General features: G+C 50.9%; 1 protein-coding gene across 1 annotated transcript in view; it reads right to left on the bottom strand.

The window, feature by feature from the left end:
- Nucleotides 1-911: 911 nt before the first annotated feature.
- The window catches only part of ERGIC1 (endoplasmic reticulum-golgi intermediate compartment 1), a 111,894-nt gene continuing 96,488 nt past the window's right edge, over nucleotides 912-16,317 (bottom strand). The window contains exons 10-11 of the mRNA XM_044228483.1: nucleotides 14,505-14,627; nucleotides 912-3,371 (exon numbers count right to left, since the gene is read on the bottom strand). Of these exons, the coding sequence (XP_044084418.1) occupies nucleotides 3,264-3,371; nucleotides 14,505-14,627 (231 nt within the window). The 3' untranslated portion in view covers nucleotides 912-3,263. The remainder of the gene's footprint in view (nucleotides 3,372-14,504; nucleotides 14,628-16,317) is intronic.

Genomic DNA, 16,317 nt, shown 5'->3' on the forward strand with positions numbered 1-16,317 from the left:
CCTCCCCACTGCCTGACCTAGCACAGTCCCTGACCTCTGACCACCGCCTCTATGAGTCTGTGCTATAATCCCTGATTGAGAAATCTTCTTACACAAAAACATCATAATCTGCTCCTGCTTAGACAACTGAAAAGAATTGGTTTAACAAAGAAATCATAAAAATGACACATATCTTAAGCGTTTTATGTCCACTTAAAAACATTCACCCATCTTTTGACCCTTTGAGGCAAGGGTTTATCATTGAGAAACTGTCGGGAGTTCATCTTCACTTTCCTTGCATAAACCCTCGTCCTTACATAAATCAACCCAAGAGTTCCAGTTTTGGGTGACTTTAACGTGGAGTGAGAACTGAGACCTTTTCCACGTGAATGTGGAATCCTCAAGGACATCCCCCCTGCACCACCCCCTGCCACTGCTCCAAGTCTTTTCAGCTCATATCTAATTCGGGAGCATTGTGGGGAAGAGGTGGCAACTCACCATTATCAGGTCTCTGCAAAGTATGCAACTCAGTTGGACCAGAATCCTTCATTTTTCAATCCCATTTCACTGGTTAGCTAAGTCACATCGCTACAGCATAAAGCACAGCTGGCATAAGCAGGTTTGGGAACACATGCTTGACTACCAGTAGACATATTACTCTTGACCTCTAGCTCTGAAGGTCACAGTAACTCTAGTATTGAGATGCTAAGGAGAGAATGGGGAGAATCAGTAAAGAGTTTCTTGCAGACAGGTTCACTCTCACATTCACCCCGATGAATGACCTGCATTTGTGCTGTTCCAGGCAAGGGCCTTGAAGGACTGGACTGCAGGATCGTAAATAGCTCTGTACATTCTCCCTCTCATAGCTGATGGTGGTCTCCCTTTGCTGAGCTGAAGGCTGAACAAGGAATGCCAGATCCTTGGAAATCAAGAAGAGTTTATGAAACACTTTTTATTTACGCAGCCCTTGGCTCAAATCTGTGGGAAAACATGTCAGCCCTGTTCTCAGAGTAGATCCTATTTCAGAATACCTATATGAAACAATTTTTGAAGGTTTGCCACGTAACCCTTTTCTGCATATATAAACTCGTTCTGAGCCAGTAGGAGTTACTTGCACATATTATAGATTTGATTTTGACAACAGCCCTGTGAGACTGTTTTATTATGCTCCCCATTTTCACCTGAGAAAGAAAGGAGCACTGAGTGGCAAGGACCTGGCCTGGTCCCACACAGCTAGAAGCTGGCAGATCCAGGCATATTCTGTAGGGATTCAATAAAGGAAGGGCTGGCTCTAAGAGGTCTTGACTTTCTGATCATCCTCACAGATCATTTCCACATTTCTCAAATTTTCTCCTCTAAAATTAAATTCCCTTCTGACTATGATCCCAGCCTCGAGGCCAGCCAGCCTCAATCAAGTAGAAAGAAATAGACAGCAATACTTCTGAAAATCAGCCTTTTAATCTATTTGAGCCCAAGGAGGGGGGGGGAAAAGAACTAAACCATTTTTCCCCCTTGAGATTGTTTATAAGAATAATGGGTCAGAGGTGTCTCTTCCATAGGAAACTGACATCCCCCATGTCCTCAAGAGTTTGTTTTTGTTTTTCGTTTTTTTTTGTTTTTTTTTGAAAAAGCATAAAAGTAGAATTTCAACTCATGTGCATGCCATACATTTCCCTGCCCCACCCTGCCCACCCCTCTACAGGCGCAGGCATCCACACACCAAAGAGACTCCTTTCAGTAACTGGGGAACAGCATATGGAAAAGAAAAAAAATAAAATAAAATCCATCCAATTGGCCACAGATACCAGAGACAACCAAATGCAGTTTACACTCCCATCAGTCAACTTGTATGCAGACCGGGATACTTTTCTAATTGCAATCCAGAGCCAAAAATCACAAATGGCAGAGACTTGAGCTATCCATATAGATAATTTAAAAACTTCTACCAGACACTCCCCTTAATTACAAAAGTATGCAAACAATCTTGATATAAATGGAAAAGAGGCAGGCGGCTCTCTCCCCTGGACACAAGGGCATACCTAAAATTCCCTGGGTGGAATTCACGCCTGGACCATGGCCGCTCCCTTTCAGGACTAAAGAGGGGAAGGATGGGGGTGAGCAGCAGGGGGGGAACCCAGCTCAGGAGCAAGTGAGGGAGACCATGGAGCTGCTCTAGGGACCAGAAACATGTTGTGTTGGTGGGTGGACCCTGATGGGGGAACTCAATGGCAAGCAGGCCATAAGGGAGCTACAGAGAAGTCCAAACACTGTGCACCCCTCGGGAATCTGGAAGATAGCTGTCCAAAGACAGGAGGACTGGTCTGCTTTGCTCCCCCTCACCAAAAGCCTTGCCAGTTGATGGCACCCGTGTGTCAGATGGTGAGACATGATTATCTTAGGGCTACAGAGAAGGATGCTTTCTGTCTGGATATAAGTGCACGAACCATGTCTCGCATTCAAAGGATACTCCCCAGTTAAAACCAGCCCCTCCACCAAGAGATGCTCTTCACACAGCACAGGGGCTGAGGCACATTGGTGGGGTGGTGGTGCAGAGAAACAAGGGGAAGAGAGGAAGGGGGACTCGCCACCCGCCCAGTTTTCAATGGGCAGATCCGAGTCTCTGCCGCTGCTACCCAACAACTGGGCATCTGCTTCTCAGAAGAAAAAGAAATGGGTGGGGGTGGGGGACTTGAGCCTGGACTCTGGGATGGGCAAGAAGGGATAGAGCCAAAGCGAGGGTTCTATCTCTGGTGCCACATCTCAGGGGCTCATCTAGGAAGTACCATCCTTTTTTGAAGGTGCCAAGTGCAGGCACCTTTGGGCAGTGTGACCCAAAGCAGAGAGCCCTGATCTCTGGGCTGGTTGCCCAGGGGAGAAACAAAGGGATTGGTGCATCCAAATGGTGGGAGCTTCAAGATTGTCAAAGCCTGGCCGAGAGCTGGTCAACATGGATTCTGGGCTGTTCCCCTAAGAAGGAAGGGACTGCAGACCTCCTGGGAGTGGTCCCCAATATCCCCGAACCCACCCTGCCTGACTCTGGTCTTGGGGCTTCCCAGGAAGGGTACCTCCCTGGGGCACCACAACTTCAGGCAGTGTAATTCACCTAAAATTAAAGATGGGGAAAAGAGGTAGCTGCAAAACCGTGAGCCACCCCCTACCTCCTCCAACCCCCACTTTGGGATGCAGCCAGATCCTGGGCCAGATAAGAGGGCAGGAGGAGACAGGGCGCCGGAAGCAGGGCTGGCGGTCTCCCTGGGTCCTTGGCCATGGGGCCGGGTGGGTCATCAATGCATCTTGCCCAGCTGGATCTTCTTCCAGGCCTCCGAGGCTGTGAAGATACAGGAGTCCAGAATGCCAGCCACAGTGAAGGTCCCACCGATGATGGCACAGATCTGAAAGTGGGGGGGGGGGTTCAGAGGTCAGGGCTGGATGGAGCACCAGGCCAGCCCTCTCCCAGATCACGAGATGATGAGCTTGACAAGTACAGACACTCTGCCCCATAACTAATGGGGTCAAGAATATACTCAGTCCTCAAAAACAAACAAAAAAACAAACAAACAAACAAAAAAACCAAAAACCTACTTACTGGTGGGTGAATTCACTAATAATAAAAATAATTATTATCAGCTCCTTTAAATCCCTTATTAACCCAGATAAGGAAGGGATTATTATACCCATTTCATAGATGAGGAAACAGGGGTTTCATTAGGTAAGTTCACACAGGAAGCAGCAAAGCTGTGACTTGAACTCATTATGTCTTCACCCTTGAGTCTGTGATCTTAACGTCCACTCTAAACTTAGCAGATTTTTACAATCCCACTTGCAGACGAAGGAGTGGAGGTTCAGAAAGGCAGTGGCACTGGCCCAAGGTCACACAGCCAGGAAGTGGCAATCCTGGGACTTGAACCCAGATCTGACAGGGCCAGGCCTGTGACAGAGATTTGGGCAGGGCTGAAGAGGCAGCACCGTCCTGGAGGGACTGGAGCAAGAAATAAACCTCTCACTCCCAAGCATGCCCTGTAGCAGGGGGCTGGGTAGTAACCAAATGACCATACCGACAAATGCAAACTTACAACCAAGGCAAGCGCTACAGAGCATGGGGGGCCTCGTGCTACCAGAGAGCTCATAAGAAGGGCAGACCTTCTTATGGCTCTATTTGCTTTGGGGACCAGAAAATTCATGGCCACAGGAGGGCTGTCCTGTGCGCCGAGGTACTTAGATGAGCATACTTCATGCCTCCGCCCAGGAGATTGCCAGGAAGAGCCTTTCCCTCTTGTCGTGACAACCCCAATGTCTCCAGACGCTGTCACATGTCCCCTGGAGGTGAAAACCACCCCCCAGTGAAGAACTGCTGGAGAAGGGGGGATGATGAGGAAATGTCACCTGTGGCATGTCTGTAGCTTATGACTTCCTGTATGACAAAACAGCTCACACAGCACTTTCTCTGTGCCAGGCAGGGCTGGAGGGCTTCATCCTTCCCATCTCCCTCCTGAATCCCCAGGCCCACCATCGCAAGCCCTACTCTTCTATGTATGTTGACAGCCAAGGCGACTGAGGCCCAGGGACATTGAATTGTTTGGTCCAATGCCACAGTCAATGCCACAGTGATTAGTGGTCGAACTGAAAGTTCAAAACTCCGGAGTCTGCACTCTCAGCACGACACTCTGCCGCTTCTCAGGCACGAAGCTCCTTCACCAAACCAGATGACTAACTTGGCTGTGAAGCTGTCAGGACGCCACTTGTGACACATCGAAGTAAGGCTACATTTCACTCAAAATATTCTGGCCTAGCCGTTGCTTTCTGGTTCCGTAAAAGAATCAAAGTAGAGACGATGGCAGATCAAAGAAGCTGACAAGGCAACTTTAAATTTATTCTCCCTCTCCAGCGCATATGTGATGCAATCCACAAGAACCACTATGACCCACGCCCCGTGTGCCGTGCCTCAGTCATGCATCTGTGGGGCCCAGACACGGAAATCACTTTTCCAAGGTCACACAGCAAGTGCATGGCAGAGTGACATCTGTCCGCCTCCAGGGCTCTCACCCTTTCCCCCCTACCCTATTTGAGGAGCACTTCAAGGACCACAGGCCTGAGAGGAAGCCCAGCGGATCGGTCCCGGAGGGCTCCCGAGACCGCCGTGGGGGCGCCATGGGGTGGCCAGCCAGCCATGGACACTCGACCCCTGGACGACTCTGAGAGATGGCCATGCCTTCACAGACCCTCCGGTGCCAAGCAGAGGAGGCCAGGACACACCGCGGAGTGAGAGGGAAGTGCCAATCGATCCCGTGTTCATTTTTAAAATGATATTTCCACGAGATGAGCTAAGCAGAGGCCTGTGAGGCCCATGACAGACGGAGTGGGTCTGCATGGACGGGCTACAGTGGAGCAGCTGGCTCTCCAGTAATAACAGCCCAAGAAACCGGAGCAGCCCCCCAGGGAGCAGAGAGGATGGGGGGCGCTGGGGGGATTATCATGAAGTGTTTTCAGCAGGCACGGCCTCTCCCTGCCAGCCTCAGAGCATGACGCAGGGGCACTTTTCAAGGAAGATGACGGCAGGGCAGCTGGTTTATTTCCGTAGAGTGGGTCAGGTGATAGGAGATTTTACACCGCAGAATGCTTTTAGAGCTTGGATCAGAGAAGAGGAAATGGTGACTTAAGTGCAATGAAGCAAATAATAAAAACAACAACAAAAAACCCCACACACGTAGACATGCACACTCCACCCCCTATAACCACACACACACACTTGGGAACCCGAGGGTGCCAATGATTCACAAACACCTGGCGCCCGGTCTGATGCCTCCTTCCCCTTGGGCCAGCCAGGGGCCAGAGAAGAAGACACACGCATTGAGGTACCCAAGAAACGCACCACTGCTGGGAGGCTGGGGCCCTGGTGCACACAAACCACCAACCAACTGACCCCACCCGAGTGAGTGTCAGCCTGAGCCTGGCGAGGCCCCGCAGAAGCTTCATATGCATTTCCCAGTGCAGCCCAGCTCAGCAGCACATCTCCCATTATCTGACGTCTACTGAAGGTGCTGCTCCCGGGTCAGATGAGGAGGGGGATTTCTGGTACATTCCCGGGTGGAGCGAGGCACCTCAAAGGCTGAAAGAAACCTAGCTACCTGCTTGATGCTGCTATGGCCCCTTGCTTTCCTTATTCTGCTGTTAGCCAGCTCAGGCCTTCCTGACATGTTCCTATTCACAGGCGGTGACGGGTGTGAGGTGAATCAGTGGTCATGAGGAGAGGGGTCCCGGGGTGCTCTCAAGCTGTAGTACTGACATGGAATCCCTGGATTCTGACATGGTGGGGGAGGACCACACAAACCCCAACCCCAAGAGGTGACCACATCCGGACTGTCCAAGGCACTGCCCGTCATGGCCGCCTTGGGTCCCGAGAAGGCCACAGTTCCTACGTCTAGAACACAGAGAAATACCTGAAGCCACGAGGCTGCACCAGCTAGGCTGTCTGTCTTTGGACATAGGCCATATGGTGGTGAGGGCAAGATAACAGGCTTCACCACATCTGTAGAGCAGATCTCAACAACATCTAAGGAAAGGGCTGCTGAGAGGCATGATGGCGGCCCGGCGCCTTGCTGACCCGCAGGGATGTGCCAACATGAATAGAAATGAGTAAAAGTGAAGACAAAGCCAATTGTATACCTTCTCACTGGAGCAGGGGGCCCTGAGCAGGGGGAGGATGAGGTGAGTGCTGGAGGGTCTGCCGTGGTGGCAGAAAATTCTCAGCCTTGGGAAGCCGAGTCGTGGCTATTCCTCACCTACTCTAGTTCGGGAGAGCCTTCCCGGGCCTCAGCTTTTCCCATCTACGACACGGGGAAAACACCCCTAGCCCTGCCGTCTGTCCTACTGCAGGAAATACCTCTGGAGCTCCCAGCATTTAGTAGGTGCTCAGTAAAGAATACCTAGTCTAATCTTGCCATTGACCAGAAGGCTCTGACCTTGTTGCTAAGATCTGAGATATTCTGAAGATCTGAGAGACCCATTCTAAGAAGAACAATGGGTCAAATACCACATAGTTCCCAGAGCCAGCCTCTGGGTCTCAATTTTCCTTTTTCTACTTGGCTCTTTGAGCTGAGAACAAGCTGATTTCTAGAAAGACAGGACCGCAAAGGTGTCCCAGGCACCACACACAGATTCTTTGCAGTGGCCCAGGACTCAAGCACGGCAAAGGCCCATTCTACAGATGGGGTAGCTGAGACTTCAACAGGATATTTCCTCAGCTAAGTGCCAAGAAGTGTTAGTGATGAAGCATATCTCTTGGGGGCGGAGTACCTAGGCCAAAGGTTGTTTCCATTCTTTCGCCAGTCAGGGAGCTCTCCAATCTCCCCAAGACTCTACCTCAACCCCAAACGCCAAGAAGATATCAGAAGTTCCAAAGGCGGATACAAAGGAACTTTGACTGGGATCCCTCCTTTCACGGGCCCTTATGTCAGCCTTACTTTCCCATACCTCCGTTTCCTTACTTTTTTAAAAATGGGAAGGCTAATTCTCAGCCCTCAGGACTGCTGTCACATTGAACGAGTGAGTCACACACACAATGGTGAATGCCTCTTCCCTTGGTCCCTCACCCCTGCCATGGTTTTGTATGCCGACCAGGCCCTGAAGCAGGGGGACAACCTCAGGGGAGGGCAGTGAAGGAGCAGGGCCACCGAGTCAGGAAGGGCTGCCACAGCCAGCACAGCCAGAGTAACCCTACTCTAGGCAGCAGCCCTAGCTCCGGAAATGGAAGCAAGGACAATTCAATATCCAGGCCCCGGTGAGTCTGGGAGGAGCGCGTTACTTTGCTTTCATCAGAAGTCATCAATAATGCCCCTTTGTTCTTTGGCAGAGACTTCCTGTGGTTCTACCAGCTTCCCAACCTCCTACTCTGGCTAGAATGAAGTCAGCTTGTCTACCTTGCAAAGAAGGTGCCTGCGTGCATGTGTGTGTGCGTGTGTGTGTGTCTATGTGTGTGTTTCCCTTACATTTTAATTATGGTTCTTAACTCCTTATAATACGGAAAGGACGTGTTCCACCCACAGTGGCTGGAGAGCTGAATCCCTCTGTTGTTCTACCAACATGAATGCTTTCCCAGTCCATCACCCCTCCCCCCATTTACTTTTCCACATCGGGCAGTGGAGAAGCATGACACACAACCCCATCCCCCCAACATGGGGGGGTTGGAGACTGTAGGCTCCAGAGGAAACATTCCTGTGGTCAGATCCCAGCCCTGCCACCATGACCAGGAAAGCCAGGTCACCCCTCCGAGCTTCAGTTTCTCTCATCTGTAAAATGGGCCCCCCCCCCCGTGAGGGCCAAGATGACCTCTTATACGGCTACCTGCTGTACCACAAGTGCCTGGGAACTGTTCATTTACCGTCCTTAATCCAGGCAGCAATGCTTGAAAAGCTTATGGAAAAGGCACAGGCTGAGGAAATAAATAATGAATCCGGAGTCCCATCAGATGCCGGTGGCGGCAGACAGACTGGAGCCGCGGATGAGAACACCGAGGCTGTGGCTTCACAGGGGTGGGGGCTGTTGTGGAAGGGAAGCTGATGATGACTGGGCCCTGGAAAGGTGGGGGAGGAGAGGGCATGGTGGTCTCCATCCAGCAGCATCATGCCTGTCAGTCCCCCCCACTCCCACCGTCTGGGACAGGAGCCTGGTGGGAGAACTGAGTCCTCTCCCCACCACTCTTTCAAGGGCTGCAGCTTCAAGACACCCACTCCCCTCCCCCAAACCCACCCGGTTGAGCCCCTTCTATGTGTCAGGCCTGAGCTGGCACTTTCTTCTGCCTTCTCATTCCATCTGTGCAAGTACTAAGGAAATGGAGCAACCCCCATTTCTCAGATGGGGAAGCAGAGGCTCAGAGGGGGGCAGGCTTGTTCAAGGTCACACAGCTACCAAATAGGAGAGGGTGAGGAGAATCCAGGTCTGGAAAGCTGCAAGGGGCCTGCTTTTTTCTGTTAGCCTCCCACCAGCTTCTCCCCCAACCCGAAGGCTCCCTTTAGTTCCTATCTCTATGTACAGATGGCTTCTTTGTATTTACTTTCTCAATTCTGTTAGGTTTTACATAGCAAACGTCCTGAAGTAAGAGGACCCCATGAACAAAGTTCAGGAAGTAAGAAGCCGTGTGGCTGTAAAAGTACGTATAGTTTGTAAAAAGGACCTCGCTTTATTCCCATACTCCTTCCATGTCTCAGAATCTGTCTTTGAAAAGTAAGCACCGGGAACTTCAATTACAACAGAGAGATCTGTGTGCTGACCCAGCAGGAGCGATCTGTCCCTGGCACATGACCTTCTAGAAGATCTAGCTCTGTTCAAATGTGTGGAAAGACTGGAACCGAAGTTTTTTACACATTCCAACCCTGAGCAACTGAGCTGCTAATGTGGGCTCCATGTTGCCACTCACATAACAGAAACTATTGTGGGATGGGGGTGGGCCAAGGTACACACCCCTCTATCCTTCTGCTCAGTATCTGATGCCCATATATCATCTACCTGCTCTGCCCCTGGTCTGGAGACCAGAGACGACCAAGGCCCTCCCCATCTTCCTGGAGCTCATGGTCCAGGTAAGAGAGACACACCAAGGGAAGTCTGAGTGGGCGAGATTAGGGTCCAGCTACAAAGCTGGTCTCTTCCCTACTCATACAGTCTTACTGGGCAAAACCTCCCCCAGTTTTACATTCGTCTCTTCTCAATTGTTTTTACTGTCCCCCCCCCATACCCCTCTTCCCACCCGAGTACCTGATGCCTTTTGTCTTTGGCCAATCCTTGCAGGTACCTAAATAGATGAGTGAACGGTAATCAGATCTGGGCAGGAAAATTTGCAAATGACCTGCCAACCGGGTCTTAGATGGACAGATGATGTGGGCTAGTTTGTTGTTGCGGTGTTTTGTTTTCTTATGGTATGTGTGTGATGGTGACTTGATAAAATGCTCACAATGCTCGCAGTTTATGCTCACAATGTTGCCTTGTTTCCTGCTATTACATGTCCTCCTGATTCCCAGCAGAGGGTCACTGTATCAAATCATCCTGGTGTCCTACCAAGGACTCCATGGCTTCTTGGGACTCTGTTGCTGGGACATCTTCAACGGCCTTTGTTTTGGAGGATGGAGGCTCCCAAGCTATGTGGTGGTGGTAGGTTGGGGGATATGACAGAAGCAGGTTCTGGGGTTAAGTCCCAGCCTCACCATTTACCAGCTGTGTGACCTTGGATGAGTTTCTTTACCTCTCTGGGCCTCAGTAAATTCATACATAAAACAGGACTGATACCATCTGCCTTGGAGGATTCCTGGGACAGTTAAAGAAGATAATTTTAAGATTACTCAGTACATAGTAGATGCTTAGTAAGTGTAGCTATACCATCACTTCTTCAAGTAGCTGTCTCTTCTATATTTCTGAGTACCTACCTCCAGCTAGGCCCTGTGCTGGATGCTGAGGACACAGAGGGGCATCAGACCTGGAGCTCTTCATAATCAGGCCTGGCAGTTATAAAGTGCAATCTAAAGTTCGGGGCATTATTTCACTGTCAAGGAACACCTGGTGGGCAGGGAATATGTCAAATTCAGCTATCCCTGCTGCTCAATGGGAGCATGCCATTCCCAGCTGATACTTTTGGGGGGGGCGGCAAAAACATGGCCAAACTGGCCCAGTGTGGTACTTTTTGACTTCTGGCTGTTCCTCTCTCATAGAATAAAACACACGAGGAGAGTGATGTGACACTTCTGAAGTCATCCAATCTGTCACCACAAGCCACTTGAAGGCAATCCCAAAAAGGGGGCTTGGGCAAGTGGCAGGGGCAGGGGACAAATGTGTGTGTGTGTGTGTGGGAGGGCACTTTGAAGGGGATCACTTGCATGTTGTTAAACACCATCTGTTTATTCCTTTAGTGATGGAATTTTCTGGAATAGCACAGAACGGAAGTCTGAGCAACACACCCCGGGTGCCCAGAGAGAGAAGCCCTGTACAGCCTGGTGGGAGACTTCCAGGAGGAGGGAACCTCCTCTGTTCAGACCTAGAATGTCCTGGTCCTGTGCAGATCAGGAGACCCTAGGGGGGCAACCTCGAATGATCCAGGGATTTGATAGGTACAGATGCGTCAGGGAGGCCCCACCCGCCTCTCCCCTCCACACGCACACCCTGTTGAAAGGCACCCCACCTCATTCCAGCCCACCCACAGCTGCCCCCGCCGCCCTGCAGCCGCCACATGACGACATCCTGGCCTCTGGCCTAAGCCCTCTCTTAAGCAGCCCCCGTGAGGAGCTATTTGCAGAGGCCCCCATTTGGGGCTTGGGGGCTTTGCACACAAGTGTTTGATTTTAAAAAGAGAGAAAGAGAAGTCACAGCAGGTGCCTCCACTTCCACCCGGCCCTGCCCCGCCCTGCCAGCGCTCCCGGGGCTCTTTGTGCATGTGTGTGTCTGCACGTGAGCATCACCCCCACATCTGCTGCCTCGTGACAAGAGTCTTTGAAGCTCCACAATGACGCCATCTGCCAGGGACAGCCGGCTGGCTCACTTGGGGCTGACCCCCGTGGTTGCCACAGCAACCGTGATGGTGGTGCGGGGCCTCCGGAAAAACCACCAGGCTCATGACATTGGGAGGTGCCCTCAGCATGGCCCCTGCTTGAATGGAGGTGGATGGGGCAGAGATGGAGGCACGGCCGATGGCCAGTGGCAAGAGGAGAAGGAAATGGAGTCATGGAGGCATCTGGCCTCTGGGTTACAAAGGACAGGCTCTTCCCCTGTGACTTCTTGGGACCTCTGGCTCTCAGAAGTCCACCGCCATCAAAAGAGGCCCCGCGGCCTTCACAAAATATGTTACTGGGCACCTCTGCGCATACTATTCCCTGTGCTAACACCCTCTCTGCTTCAGTCATCGGTCTAGAAAACATTTCTACATCCTTCAAGACCCATCTCTGGGTTTCCTTTCTCCAATTCTGCCAAACCAAAGGGAGTCGTCGCTACCACAGTGCCCGGTGCGCAGCCCCAAGGGAGCCCCTGCTGGATGGGACTTCAGTTCTCTGTGTGCTCAAACCTCTTCCCCAGCAGCCGGGAGCGGATGAAGGACGGAGAGAAAGTCAAATTCGGCTATCTCTGGTGCCCAGCACAGGGCCTGGCCTCTGGTAAATTCTCGCAGAAGTTCAGCAAATAAATGAAGTTGCTTCACTTCTCAGCCACTTGCAGGGGGTTTTCACACTCAGAGCCTCAGCTATGTGGCAAATAGGTGCAAATAAGAAAGGGACATGAAGATCCTTCTCAACCCCACCGTGAGACACAGGCAAAGGGGTTCCTCTGCCAGTGCCAATGCCACAGACCGCAGGGCCTCTGAGAAGCAGACCACACATGCACAAACACACCTGCTTGTGTCTTAGCTTCTTACTCTGGGTGTGCAGTAGGTGCATGGGGTAAACAAACAAACAAGCAGAAAACCCCAAAACATTTCAGGTGGTACCCTGTAGGGCCTTGGGTAAAATGACTTGCTCATAAGTTCCCCGGCTTTTGGGTCAAGGGGTTTGTACATCTCCTGCCCCAGAGGCTGACCCAGTCTACCTGCATCCCAGATAGTGGGTGCAGTCCTCTTGCTGTGTCCTCCCGATCTCCACTGTGGTGGCCCTGTCATTTTTGCCAGTCTGGTAGGGCCAAATTGGGTCTTGCATTTTGAAGATTTTATTTATTTATTTGAGAGAGAAAGAGAGAGAGAGCATGAGAAGGGAGAAGGTCAGAGGGAGAAGCAGACTCTCCATGAAGCTGGGAGTCCGACGCAGGACTCAATCCCAGGACTCTGGGATTATGACGCGAGCTGAAGGCAGTCGCTTAACCAACTGAGCCACCCAGGTGCCCCGGGTCTTGCATTCTGAATCAAATTCCTCTAATATCTAGGGAACTCTGGCATCTTTTCATGGCCAGGATGGTCTGTTCTGTGAATGAATGATCAAGTTCTCACCCATCTTTCTTTTTGGTCACTTAACTTTTCCTTACGGGTTTGTCAGAATTGTCCCCATATAAATTCTAAAGATTATTCCTTTCTTGTATGTGGGACAAGTACATTTTCCCAGTCTGTGTCGCGTTTCTTAGCTTTATGGTAGGTGTCCTCTGTTGACTGGAAGTTTCCAATTTGGAGTCAGAGAGCAGCCTAAGTCTGTTGTGCGGCTCAAATCAGTACTAGGGTTCTGACACCCTTTGCACCCACATGGCATTCTATTGGCAAAGAGTTTCCCTTTGATAATGTCCTTTGAGTCCCATGAGGCCTAGGAGACAGGGAGTTGAGGGCCAGTTACTGGTACATAGTGGATCATAAGATGGAGACATTGCAGACATCTGAACTTTTTGCCTCTTAATATCCAGCCCTCTCTTTCTTAGAAACTGATCCCTGATTTTTCCCTTATGGAGGCCCATCCCCTCACAATCTTTGTCCTCATGATCCAACTGGGGCTGGCCAACTGGGGGTACTCCTTTCATTCTCTGGGCCACAAGGTTGTAAGGGGAGCTGCGTGAGGCCAATGACAGTACTATCTCATCCAGGACTCAGGTCAAATTACTGAGGAAGAGACACTTTCTATTAGTAAATTCTATTTGAAAATGAAGCCAGTTTAGAGGAAAACAAGACTATTAAAAAAAAAAAAAGTCTATTCTGGACAACATTTATGCCTGGATCTAGCCATGCCTGAAGCTTAAATACATCAAGCCAACTGGATGTGGGGTTCTGTCTTTACTGTAACAGAGCTGTGACTAATACAAATCTAGTGAGAGCCAGGAATGAAAGATCCAGGAGTAGACCCCTGATCTTGAATCATTATTAAGACTATGAAGAGGTAAAAAGCATAAGGGCCTTTAGGCCTCAGTTTCCAAATCTGTGAGGTAGAGATAATCTCCCCATCTCTTCCACCTCGGCTGACTCTGGCTTACAAAACATCTCTGGGCCTCTTGGCTGAAGCAGGGTGCCATGAGCCCACTGTTCTGCCCCCAAGGACACTTTTAATGGAACGCCAGGAAATAGCATCCTTGATAGAAACACTCAGCATCAAAGAAAAATGACATCAGCTTGAAGCTGCCCCATAGAAAATCAGACTTGATGGAGACAATGCCAAAAAGAAAAAAAAAAGGAAAAATAAAAATAAAAAAATCAAAGAAAAAAAGAAAAGAGAACAAGCAAGCAGGAGAGAAAGGAGAAACCTGACAGTACCAGCAGCTACAGTCGGAAAATAGACATGGGGGAAAAAATGAGTTAAATCTTCACTGTAAAATTTCCACAGAAAAGGATAAACCCTGCTAAACCTAATGAGCTATATAAACAACTACTTAAAAAATCAAATTCATCTAGTGACATTCCCCTTTGGAAAATATTTTCTTGATGACACGCCATTGATATTGACATGATTCTGATAACATTTCTCCACATCCTAGGGATCATAACCTTCTGTGTACAGCCTGTGCTCCTAACCCTGTGGACTACCTCCCCTTCCTCCAAGAACCAGGAGGGGCGCAAGGAGAAGGGGTGCAGGGCAGGGGCCCCCCCGACTTACCGTGGTGATGAACCTGTACAGAGGTTGCCTTCTCTCCGTGTACTTGACCGTGATGGGGCTAAGGTCATAGCGGAACCAGATGGCAGGGATGATCCGTCCTGTGTGGCTATAAGCTACGTACTCCTGGGGTGGAGGAGGGGAAAAGGGGGACATGAGAACCAGACATACAAACCATGGTTCCTGGTGGGTGGGAGATGGACTGCAGAAGGTCCTTTGGAGACCCCAGGAGGGAGCCTTCTCTCTCTTGCCTGGAGATGGACCCGCCCCCCAACACCATTCCTTTCACCCCCTTCCCCTGGAGGCTCTGCTATAGGCATCTGGATGGGCAGCCTTGCCAGGGACATTTCCAATGTGTGTGATCTGAGATCCTCTGGAGTAAAAGCGCATTTCCCCCTCTAACTCCTGGCCATGCAAAATCCATTCACTTACTCATTAACTGTTGGCTAAGCACCTCTCGTGGGTGCTGGCTACTGGGGACCCCAAGGGGAGGAAGCTCTGCCCCATCCCCAGAGTGGGAGGGCGGGTCACAGTCCGGGGAAGGAAGCAGATGTAGAAGACCATCCACAATATTGCCACACTGTCCATGCTCCAGAAGCCTGGGGTGCTGGGGGGGCCGGTGACGAATGACCAACTCTCCCCAGGCCAGCTGGAAGGCTTATGAGGAGGGGGCATTCTACACCACACACCTGAAGGGTGGACATCACCCTGAAGGGTGTGTGTGTGGGGGGGGTGTAAGAGAGATGAGTATGAGGCCATGTGGGGAGAAGGCCTCTTCAAAGAAGGAACACCCAGAACTGGAAAGACAGAAGGACCCTACCACCAGGCTTCCTGAGATGGCCCTTGGCTGGGTGAGATGAAAGGATGCTTAACGAGCTGAATTAATGTGTGTCCTCTCTGGTCTGGGCATTTGCTGGAAACCTCCGGGCTATTCTCATTCACCCACAATAACTGTAGATCAGACTAAACCATAGGTGTGCCCCCCCATCCCAAATGTTAGGGCCCGTGCTCTGAGGCTTCTCCAGGGATGACCCAAGACCTTCCCGCCCTGATGGACCACCGCTGGCTCTGACAGGCCCGGCCCACTCTTCCCCAGGGCAGGCTGGAGCCAAGGCCACAGAGAGAGCTGAGCAAGCCGTTCTGGCTGCTGGGTCTTTGCCAAAGCCTCAGGGGAAGGAGCCTTGGGCAAAACAGGATCAGCTTTCTCCGGGGGGAGCTGATGAGGCAGGGTGACTGTCTGGGTCAAAGCCCAGAGCGGAGGGATAGAAGATAATGAGAAATAGCAGTAGTAAGTCCCATTTACCCAAAGCCTCCTTTGTGGACAAAGCAGTTTTCAAAACATTGCCCCCCTGGATAGCGATCTTACGAGGTGGGTACCATCCCTTTTACAAATGAGTAAACAGAGGCACAGAGTGGTTATGAGACTTGTCCCGGGCCACAGAGCTAGCAAGTGACTGAGCCGGGTCTGCACCAGCAGTCTGCTCCAGCCCCACCCTTTCTGCTCAGACCGCATCCGTATCCCAGCCCTTAGATGCCGTCAGCACCTGACAGTTACAATGAGATGCCCTTCAGGAGACAGTGAGTGAAAGAAACAGAACTCCCTTTGGAAAGTTACACCAGAGCATCAGTCAGCAGAGGCCAAGCCAGGCAGAAGGACCTCAAGCTACCGGAGAGAGAGCAGCTCTCAGCCCAACAGATTTGACTGACTCTGTTCAGGCTGAGTGGGTAATGGGAGCAAGAGGCCAGGCTCTGGAGGCAGAGGAGAACCCAGTTCTAACCCTCACTAGGCCACTTTGTAGCTCTATGACCACCTCTC

This window comes from Neovison vison, chromosome 1 (genome assembly GCF_020171115.1).
Source record: "Neovison vison isolate M4711 chromosome 1, ASM_NN_V1, whole genome shotgun sequence".
NCBI lineage: Eukaryota > Metazoa > Chordata > Mammalia > Carnivora > Mustelidae > Neogale > Neogale vison.